The 12,119-nt window shown below is 36.3% G+C and overlaps 1 protein-coding gene across 2 annotated transcripts in view; it reads right to left on the reverse strand.

The window, feature by feature from the left end:
* The window catches only part of LOC124722886 (chloride channel protein 2), a 533,838-nt gene that overhangs the window by 173,330 nt on the left and 348,389 nt on the right, over positions 1 to 12,119 (reverse strand). For both annotated transcript variants that reach the window (XM_047248023.1, XM_047248022.1), the window contains exon 6: positions 2,640 to 2,765. In XM_047248023.1, the coding sequence (XP_047103979.1) occupies positions 2,640 to 2,765 (126 nt within the window). The remainder of the gene's footprint in view (positions 1 to 2,639; positions 2,766 to 12,119) is intronic.

Genomic DNA, 12,119 nt, shown 5'->3' on the forward strand with positions numbered 1-12,119 from the left:
GTGACAAGTGGCAATTGACTCTACATAAGAAAAAGTGTGAGTTGTCCACACACATACTAAATAGAATTTGTTACATTTCAGTTACACAATAAATCACACAAATCTAAAGGCTTTCATTTCATCTAAATAACTAGGAATTATGATTACAAACAACTTAAATTCGAACAATCACATGGATAACGTTGTGGGGATGGCAAACCAAAGACTGTGTTATATTGCCAGAATACTTAGAAGATGCAACAGACATACTAAAGAGACTGTCTTCGCCACATGGGTATGTCCTCTGCTAGAGTATACCTGTTTAGAATCGGATCCTTAGAAGATAGGACTGATGGAGGAAAAAGTTCAAAGAAGGGCTGGTTATTTTGTATTATTGTGAAACAGGGGAGAGAGTGTCACAGATATCGTATGTGATTTGGGGTGGCAATCATTAAAACAAAGGAATTTTTTCAGTGCAGTGAGATTTTTCACAAAATTTCAATCACCAACTTTCTCCTCTGAGTGTGAAAATATTTTATTGGTGCCAACCTGCAGAGGAAGAAATGATCAGCATAACAAACTAAGATAAATCAGAGCTCTTGGGGAAAGCTTTAAATGTTCATTTTTCCAATGCGCTATTCGAGAGAGGAATGGTAAGAAATAGTCTGAAGGTGGCATTTATGTGTTAATTGCAGAGTAGTCACATATATGTAGCTGTAGAAATAAAATAACCCACAGAATGCTTTAATAATTAATAAACAGGGAACATTATTTCAAACCCAGAATCAAGACTGGGCCACAAGATGAAAAATTTGGTAATGCAGGAGTTGCCCCACAAATATATCTAGTAGCTTCTGAGACTGCCTCAAGTGATGGTTTTGAGCTAGTACTTACAGTTTTACAGAGTCAAAGCCTATTTAAGACTCTGTGGCTGCTAACTAGTAATGGAAATCAAAACCTTGTGGGAGTATGCATGAATGTTTTTATTTATTTTGCATTAGCAGGATAATATTATTTTAAGATTTTGATAGGGTATGCAATCTGCACATATGGGCCATGATGTCTGTTTATGGGCCTAAACTATGTTTATAAGGTTCAGAAGTACCTTGTATTTTGATGAAACTTGTAACACATGTAGCCCATATGAAAGTAAATTTATATTCTGTTAAGACCAAAGATATACAGGAGAGATCTCTTGGCACATAACGGATATGAACTGTATAGTGGAGATACTTGTGTTGCTTGGTAATACTAGTGGAGGCAGAATATCTTACATATGATTATGCAGGTCTGAGTTAGTCAAATAAGCAGAGTTGAAAAGAAACACTAAAATGTGAAAAACATTTTTCTCATACACTTTCTAATTATTCAAAAATTCCAGTCACTAGAGTTTTTTGTAACTGATTCACCATTTGGTCCACTGTATTAGTGTGTGTGTGTGTGTGTGTGTGTGTGTGTGTGTGTGTGTGTGTGTGTGGTGGGGTGTTTACAAGCAAGAATATGCATACTGTAAATGTTTCATCTTTTAAAGAATACTAGTTCAAAAGGTAAGCTACATTGTTCAGTGCATTCATTATATGCCTGCACATTTCTCAAGAGTCCCTACTATGACTAATATTATTCCAAATATTATTTCAGCCTGTAAATCACTATGTTTCATGTGGCACTTCATTCACTTAATCTTTAGCTCACCCATTGTACAGTTCATACTCTAGTTTCAAGCATGTAGAATGATCTGTAGTGATTGTACATGTCAAGCACACATTACTATATAAAAGTAGTTCCAACATATTGTCTATATATACTACACTATATTCAGTGGTTTGTTAATAATGTGATATTAATAATGAGAATGGCCTTAGCTCTGTTTATGCTTGAATTTATTCAGATGAATATCTCAATCATTATACACAAAATATATTGCTATAAAAGAGCTGTCCTCTCTTTGGTGATACAAAAATCTGCAGTTCAGCCCCTAGTTTGTTCTTCATGTCCCAGTTTATTATAACTCTGTAAATAATTCCCAAGATCTCTGAAAACAATTTTCAGACAGTTACTTCATCCTAGCTGTACTTTTATCCCATGTTCTAAGTTATTTGCCTTTCATGTCATTAATAGAAAAACTGAAAGACATTGTGTCATTAAATAGCTGCTGATTTTCTCAAATTGTGAGCTTTTTTCATAGCGGTAGTTTACCACTTACCACTTACATCATGTTTGAAGCAGAGACTGTTAAGATGCAGCAGCAGCTTTAGTAGTTAGTGGTAATAGTGAGTTAAATTTGCGAAAAGCTCCTGAAACCTATGACATATCATTAGTTCTAATTAATATTAACTTTTTTTCAGATGTAGAAAACTTTTTACACTGAAGAAGTGTTAACCTTCATCAGTCAGAGTCTATTCACTGATACACCTCTACTGCAAAAATTAACAGCAACACTGCAGCTCATAAGACCACTTGGCCCAGATCAGGGGAACAGTTTATAGTTATACTGTTAATTTCTTGAAGTATGATACTTCAAGAATAAATTAAGTTTTGTGGCATGGAAAAAACAGCACTAGTCAATTATAAAATGATTCTTGCTTTTTTTCCTATAACTCAAGTATATATTAGTCAAATCACAGGGTATATCGTTACTTGCAACACATAATTAAGCTCACCTTCTTTTTGCATCCAGACAGCTAGAAGCCTGAAAACAGTAGCTCCACATACTGCAGCAAAGAAACCACGCCAATAATTTCGAACTGCAAAGTAGACTGTTGTTACTTCTATGCTGAACAACACTCCTGCAAAACATGAAATGAAATAAATATAAAACATTTGAATATTTAGTAATTACTAATAATGATTTGTATTATACTTATGTAACAGACAATAAATTGCATAAACATTATAATGCAAAAAAAAGGACATTGATTAAAGATGTAAAAGAACTTCAATATTTCTGCATAACGTTTCTGACAGTGACTTCTATGCAAATATCTTAGTGATTCCCCATCCAAAATTCTATATTTCACATTACGGCTTAAATTGTGTTACCTTCTCCTATATGCTTGAGAGACATATAAAATCCATAAGTACATGCAACACCAGGTACTGAGGAGATTCTCATGTTTTCATTAATTACTGAGGCCAACTTTCTACTTCAATACATTTTTTGCATAATTTTCTCACAGAAACTTCCTTTACCACTGCCAAACAGTCCTCAAGAAATGTATGTCAATTCTGAAGAATTAATATGGTGGTTTGCTTTTTGATGAATATTTGACTCTGACATGAAACAAATTTTATTCGAGATGCTCACCAGCTACCAACATCCATGCTTTTGTAACTCCTTTTGTTAGTTTCAAATAGAGATGGGTCATTCGCGAACTAATGGGTCCAAAGGAATGGTTCATCAAGATGAACGGAATGAGCGCAGAACGAATTCTAAGGAACAGTCTTTCATAGTTCACTTTGGTTGCAGATTTCTACTTATAGTTCCCAGGAATGGGAAACAGTTGGTCTCGTTCCCACAACAGCACACTGGCTGGTCTAGTTCCAGCCTCAGTCCCTTTCCCATCTATCTCGGTCTCAGTCGTGGCTTTCTACATATAGTTCCTGGGAGCAGGAAATGGTTGATTTGCTTCCCGCAACAGCACATCAGCCTATCTCATTCCAGCCTTGGTACCATTCCCGTCCTTCTTTGCGTGGCCACTTGTCGCAGTTCCACTGCCGACTGCTCATAGTTAGTTCAGTGTTGAGTTGTTATTTGTTTTGTTCACTGTGCACACCCATTCTAGATCTGCTTCAAATCTTTTTTGAACTCTGAACTTCTTGTTCTTTTCATATTTTATTCAGCATCCATGACCGGTAATTAAAATGTATTTTATAATTATGTAAATAACATAAAATTACGTGGTACGTAATACATACACCTTTTCAGGTAACAAAACGGTATATCAGCTTACTTCACTATTTTGATAAAAAGCAGAAGAAATACTTGTAAAAAGGCAAGATTCTTTTGTTATTACACATGCAAAGAAGTCGGCACGGCACATGTGAGAAGCCATTTTCCATCTTTTTTGATACAATGTAAAAGAGCGTGTTCATTAGTATGGAAGGCAAACCGACTTACAATAGAATGAAGCCCGTGCTCCATAATTGAGTGTCTGGTATCACATTTTATAAAGAGAATATGGTAAATTCTACAGTATCATTTCAGTGGTACAGGGTGGTGCACGAAAAATCAGCCCCAAGTACTAGACTGCTCATTGTCGCCCACCAATCATTGACTATTGCTTCAAAGTTGTTGTTTGCATTAGCTTATTTGTTATTTATTCACTGCCTGATTATTACATGTTTACCTATTCTGCTCATAGCGGTCAACAAATTGTGCGTAATTGGTGAGCAGTCTGTACTCGGGGCCGGTTTTTCGTGCGCCACCTTGTATTATTTCACTGCGATCAGCCACATAATGCTACAGTTGGCTGATTGAGAGGTTTTGTGGAATCATGAAAATTACAAGCGTGTGAGAATTCTGTTATGAATAAAAACTCTGTGCCCTGGGGAGGGGGGGGGGGGGCAAGCCTTCCCTCTTCAATCACCTATGTTATTAATTTTCAATTTTTCATAAGAACCATATACCAAGCACAAATAAACGGTGAACGAGTAAAAATGAACAGATCCCAAAAAAGAGTGATCACCAGTGAACTAGTTCCAAAGGATGAAAGAGTTTGCCCATCTCTAGTTCCAAACTACCATCTGATCAAAGTATAAGCTACCTTTTTACCCAGTCCCAAAATAGTCCCATATGATCAAAGTTTAAGCTACCTATTTATCTAGTCCAAAATGATCACATCAGTTTAGCACCCTCTCCCCCCTCTTTCTCGAGTTCTTTATATGTTAGGATATTCGTTACTAAACCAATGCAGTTATTTGGTGGAGGAAATTGACTGTAGCAGTGACATAACAGCACCAGAGCAGCAGAGTTGCAGCTTCTGCAGGTGGCCTGCACTAGAGCAAAATTTACTGTGATGACACCAAAGCCTGAAGACTTTTATACAAGCTGAATCACCTAAAACTTGCACATCAGATATTGTGGAAATGGAATATGCTATTCATGTGCGGTTTTCACAGCATGGATTGGTAGTCAGGGACTCTTACTGTTAGCCAATAAACAGATTATAATAGTACATAGGAAGTGTATTTTTTATGTGAACATAAACTTTTTTAAATGAAACAATGCCTATTGACATAAACAAATTAAAAGTAGGATAAATTAGAATGTCAGTGGTGTTTTCAGCAGGATTCTAGTGCGAGTTGTTTATGAAATGCCATATTTTGAAAAGTTTCCACACTGACATTTGTTTATGCCATTCAACCTGTGTAGTTGCTAGGTACACTGTTGTTCTGTTGGCTTACGGTGTGCTTCTGTGCTCCTTGAGTGCATTGTGATTTGCTAGTCAGTTAGTGTATGTCAGACCAAACAGTAGATCATGAATAGATGATGGGATTTATCAATGCAGAAAAAGCCAACATGCTCATGGTGTATATAGAGCATAGGAGAAATGCAGTTTGTTCTTGTATGGCATATGGAGCAAGATATCCCAATAGATACCAACCATCTTGGCAATTATTAATGATATGGTAGTGTAGCATCTAGGCAATATACTAGAAGGAAACAGGTGATGACAGAAGAGGAGAAAATCAATGTTCTTGCTGCTGTTGCAGTTGATTTGAACGTTTTCTCCCTTTCAGTTGCATAAGGAAATGACATTAGTCAAGCAAGTGTACTATGCATTCTCCATCGACATAGGTTCCATCTCTATCACATTTCTCTCCATCAAGGGCTGCACAGAACTGGTTATGAGAATCATGTAAACTTCTGTACATTGGCATTAAGACAGGATACTCCATGTGTATCATGTATCTAGTATAGTGATGAAGTCACATTTATCAATCATGGCCAGATAAACAACTGAAACATGCACTGCCGGTCTGTCGACAATCATCGTTGGCTTTGTCAGATGGAATGTCAGCATCTATGGAGTGCAAACATGTGGTGTGGGATACTGACCATCAGCTCATTGGCCTGTTTTTCATAGATGCAACACAGAACATGCACAAGTATTGCAGTCTCCTAACAGACCATCTTCCATGGATACTAGGGGATGTTCCTCTGCAGACTAGGAGGAACCTGTGGTACCAACATGATGGTTGTCCAGCACATTGTGCATGAAGTACTACACTACTTCTTCATGAATTGTTTCTAAATTGTTGCAGAGGATGTAGAAGAACAGTACCTTGGCTGGGCCATTCCCTGGATTTGATGTTGGTAGACTTTTTTTCTGTGGAGAAAGCTGAAACATGCTGTCTACAAGGACATATCAATTACCCTGTGATATGCAATGATGTATTACTCCAGCCTGATCAAACATCTCTGCTGAAATACTGGCACATGTGCAGCAGTCATTCCATAGCAGACTGGAAGTGTGTATTGCCACTGCCAGAGATGCAACCTGTGATGGTGAGTTGTCTTTTTAGTGGTCAGAATCTACATAACTTGTGTATGCATTTGTGTTGTTCTTTAGTGTGTGCTACCACAGGTATTATACAAGTGTTGGTGTGGCAACTTTTCGAAATACAGTATCTCATAAATGACTAGCACTAGAATCCCACAACAAACATCACTGACATTATAATTTACCCTACTTTTAGTTTTTTTAATGCCAGTAGGCACTGTTCCATTTAAAATAGTGTATGTTTGTGCAAAAAATACATTTTGTAAATATTATTACAATCTGTTAATTGGCTAACAATATGAGCCTCTGACTACCATTCCATTCTGTGAAAGCCACACATAATAGCATTTTCTACTTCCACAATATTTACAGTGTAAGTTTTAGATGAATGACCTCATATACCTTAGCAAAATATTCCTTGCATTCTGTGATAATAATATACCAACTGACAAAGATCAGACTTTTCCATTACAGTGGCCAATAGAGTTTTTCAAACCAAGAATGTACATTATGCTGGTAGCTTAGTTATGGGTCCTAAATTGGAAAATGAAATTTGTCTTTGCCTATCAGGCCCAGTTACTTATGACACACCACCCTCTATCTACCAGCATCCTTGGAAACAATGCACTTTGGTTACTTGCTGTGTATTTATTTATCTTGGCAATATTATGGCCATCAGGATATGATAGTCATTATGTCACGTGTGTCATAAGAGGACTCACATCTTATACGAAATCCATCACTTTGAAATAATCATGACTTAAACTGTGGAAATATTAGTAGGTGTAGCAGAAAAATACACAGCTTTTGTTCATTTATGAAAATCAGAACAAGAAAGACCAGTTATAGGCAGTTAGATTTACACTGTGGGCACTGGCAGCAATGGAACTGAAAGATGAAATGAAATGGGGAGAGAAAGATGAATGTGACAGAACACAAGTGAAGAAGAGAAGGAGGAAGAAAGAGGTGTGACTGACTAGTAAACTATAAGAGAAACAAACATTAATGAGAGAATATGGGAGCGTTTGCTTTACTTTTTGATGGAGAAAACTTGACGAACATGTTAATATTTCAGGGGAACGTTATAAAGCTTACAAAAGGAAGTGTTTCATATTTTTCTTAAAATTCAGAACTGCATTGTACATCTTCAGAGGGTCTCAAGGATATGCTGAGTATTGCCGATTCAGATATCGGGCTTCAGAGCGCAACATAAATATTGTGAAAAGTGGGTGTGATTGGCAGAGATAATCCTTATCAAAGATAAATTTTAACTATTGACTGTTGTCTATCAAAGATAAAACTTCACTATCAACTCTGTATGATAATCACAGAAGCTGGATGGACAAACATATGTACAAGGGAGATAACTGTGAAGAAACCTTGGATAAAAGAAGAAATACTTCAACTGATTGGCAAAAGGAGGTACAAAAACATTCAAGGAAAGATAGGAATACTGCAGTATAGCTTAATTAGGAATGAAATAAATAGGAAATGCATGGAAGCCAAAGAAAACAGCTGCACGAAAATTGTGAAGAAATCAAAAAAGAAATAGCTGTCAGAAGAACTAATTCAGCATATGGAAAAATCAAAGCCATCAGTGAAATTAAAAGCAAGGGCATTGACATTGAGAATGCAATCATAATTCCACAGCTATAAATGTAGGAGAGAGTGGATAGGTGGATAGATTACATTGGAGGCCTCTTACAAGGGAGAGCAATTGTCTGATGACATGATGGAGGATGGAATAGGAGTTGAGATGGTAAATATAGGGAATCTCGTACTAAAATCACAGTTTAAAAGAGCTTTGGAGACTTGTAATCAAATACACTGGAAAGAATAGACAACATTTGTTTTGGATTTCTAAAATCATTGAAGGAAGCAGCAACCAAATGACTCTTCAAGTTGTTGTGTAGAATCTATGAGACTGGACACATACTATCACACTTTTGGAACATATCATCCACATGATCCTGAAAATACCAAGGGCAGATAGGAGTGAGAACTATCATTCAAGCAGCTTAACACTTCATGCGTCTAAATTGTTGACAATAATAATATACAGGAGAATGGAAAAGAAAGCTGAGGTTCTAAAAATGGGAAGTCATGGTTGGAACATCAAAAATATTATGAAAAGGATAGATTGCAACTCACAATAAAGATCAGTGAGTAGCAGTCTACCCTTTTCATAATATTGTTAAAATTGAGGATCTGCTAGATGATGATCAGTATGGTTTTAGGAAAGGTATAGGCACCAGAGAGGCTATTCTGACACTGTGTCTTATATTGAAAGCAGAACATAAGAAATATCAGGACAACTTCATAGGGCATGTCAACATGGAAAAAGCATTTGACAGAGTAAAATGGTGTAAGACGTTCAAAATTCTGAGGATTATAGGAATAAGCTATAAGGAAAGCCAGGTAATATACATCATACAGAAGAAACAAAGTGAACACCAAGAATGGAAGCACAAGAAATCAGTGCTCAGATTAAAAAGAGTTTAGGTAGGACAGGGATGCAATCTTTTGTCTCTAATGTTCAGTCTATACACTTAAGAAGCAATGATAAAAATAAAAGAATGGATTTACAATTCGGGTTGAAGTGTAGCGAATGAGAAGATTCACTTATGATATTGCGATCAGTGGAAGTGAAGAGGTACTACAGGACCTTTTTATTCGAATGAACAGTAAAATGAGTAGAGAATAAAGATTAATGATAAATTTTAAAAAAATCAAAAGTAATGAGAAGTAGCAGAATTGAGATTACTGATAAACCATAAATTTAAAAAATACAAAAGTAATGAGAAGTAGCAGAATTCAGATTACTGATAAACTTAACACCAAAACTCGAATTCTGTTACTTTGGAAGCAAAATAACACAAGACAGATTAAGCAAGGATGTAAAAAGCAGATCAGCAGAGACAGAAGAAGTCTAGTAATATCAAACATAGGCCTTAATTTGAGGAAGAAATTTCTGAGAATGTATGTCTGGAGCACAGCAGTGCATGGCATTGAATCATGGCTTGTGGGGAAACTGGAAGGGAAGAGAACTGATGCATCTGTGATGTGGTGCTATAGAAGAATGATGAAAATTAAGTGGAATGGAAAAATAATGAATGAGTAGGCTCTGCACATAGCCAGCAAATAAAACAACATACTACCTACACTAGGCTTTTCCATCATCTTCTGGAATATTGCTGTGCAGTATGGGAAATGTATCAGACAGCATTAATTGAGGAAACCAAAAAAGTTCACAGAAGAGCAGTTCATTTTGTAATATCATGAAATAGGAGAGAGGGTGTCACTGATGTGATATGTGAGTTGGGATAGCAGTCATTAAAACAAAGGTGTTTTTCATTGCAGTAAGATGATTTGACAAAATTTCAGTCACAAACTTTCTCCTCCAAATGTGAAAATATTTTGGTGGTGTCCACTTACATAGGGAGAAATGATTACAAAAATAAAATAAGGGACATCAGAGCTCTCATGGAAAGATTTAAGCATTTTTTTCCTGATTTGCTGTTTGAGAGTAGAACAGTAAAGGAATAGCTTGAAAGATTTAAGATGGTTTGATGAGCCCTCTGCCAAGCACTTAATTATTAATTTCAGAGCAGTGATGTAGATGTAGACATAGAAAACACTGACAAGAAGAAGGAACCAGAATCATAGGACATTTGTTAAGACATCAGAAAATAACTTCCATTGTGCTAGAATGAGATCTAGATGGTAAAAACTGCAGGAAAAGACAGAGATGGGAATAGATCCAATAAATAACTGTGGATATATGGTGTAAGTGTTGCTGTGAGATGAAGAGGTTAGCACAAGAGAGGAACTTGTGTTGGGCCACATCAAACCAGTCAGAAGACTGATTCACCTCCCCACCCCCCACCCCTCCCCACCCAAAGAAAGAAAAAAATACCATGTTCATGCTTTGGTGTTTACAGAAACTTGACTTACATACATCATATAAGTTGAATGTTCATAAGTATTCAGCCAAGCCTGATTGGTAGAGAATCACATGGTGGCCATGTATTTCTTTCTTAGGGCTAGGTTTGATTGTACTTCTTTCCCATTGAATGGTATTTAAGCTGGCTTAGTCTTTTTGATTCAGGATTGTACTCAAAAATCTATATCTTGGTGCCCGTCATTACTCTGTCCAAAAAATCAGTGTTACTTCCATAGCATTCAAATGGCTCATGACACTTCAGCACACAGATTTCCTTCTGTTCATCTATCAGCACTTTTGGGGCTTTCTTTGCATTAACTTCTCTTATCCCTAATTTGTCTCTCAAAATGCAATAAACATTTAATTTTGGAACATCAAAATGTTCTGCTATCATTCTTATGCTCTGGCATTGATCCCTATTCAAAACTTTCTGCAATTTATCCACATGTTCATGCATTTGAGATGCTTTAGGCATTCATTGTCGTTTATGTTTTCTTGGTCCTGCCAGAACATCTTGTGCCACTCATGAATTCTTGACTGGAAGCTTCTTGATCCAGGTTCACCCTCTCAGAGCCTAATTACCATACCATACTTCTTAAGAAGCTGGCAAATAAAGGTATAAGAGCAATTGCAAACAAATTGTTAGAATCTTACCTGTCAAACAGACTACAAAGAGTTGAAATTAATTTGGAAAAAAAGAATACAACCACCCATCAATGTACTGTCCACTCCTCTGACACAATGCCTATTAGATATGGTGTGACACAAGGCTCAATCCTGGGACCCATACTGTTTCTGCTTTACACTGATGACATAAGCACAAAGCTTGCTACAGGACATACCACACTATTTGCCGATGACACGAGGATACTAATAACAGGTACCGATACAGAGGACCACAACCAAAAAATTAAACTGCTTATATAGTCACTCAGCATATGGTTCAACGAGAACAAACTGATTATAAATATACAGAAAACAATGTACATCAACTTCAGACTCTCATCCCCAAAACAAGAAATGCCCAATGTGATTCTAAATAACCAAGAGCTTATGCGTGTGGACTCTGCCAAGTTTCTTGGCATATGGCTTGAAGAAAATCTTAAGTGGGAGACACACACAAATAATATCTCAAAAAAGCTATTAACTGTGTGTTACATGTTAAGGATACTCAAAAAATCAGTCACAAAATCTGTTCTCATACATGTATATTATGCTTATCATATTTCGGGGGAACTCATCTGGGGGTAGATATATTTTCAAAATGCAAAAAAAGGCAATACGCATAATATGTAACCTAAGACATAACGAATCACGCAGACAACATTTCAAAACAAATGGCATTATGACACTGCCCTCTGCTTACATTTATAATATCGTCTCATTTTTCAAGTCATACCTGTTAAACCATGACTACACATTAAAATTCAATGGAGATATTCATAACTGTGCAACAAGGCAGCAATCTGACCTATATATGATTCAGTCCAGAACTGCCAGCTACCAAAAAAGTGTTTTAAATGTTGGGATACAAATGTATAATAATTTACCAAATGAAATCAAAGCAACAAAGAACCCAAGAGCCTTCACACATAAATTTAAAAACAATCTCTTGGACCAATGCTTTTATGCAGTTGATAATTTTTTTGAAAGGGGTTAAAATTGTAAACAGTTTTATAATAAATGTTCAATTA

Source organism: Schistocerca piceifrons, chromosome X (assembly GCF_021461385.2).
Source record: "Schistocerca piceifrons isolate TAMUIC-IGC-003096 chromosome X, iqSchPice1.1, whole genome shotgun sequence".
NCBI classification, from domain to species: Eukaryota; Metazoa; Arthropoda; class Insecta; order Orthoptera; family Acrididae; genus Schistocerca; species Schistocerca piceifrons.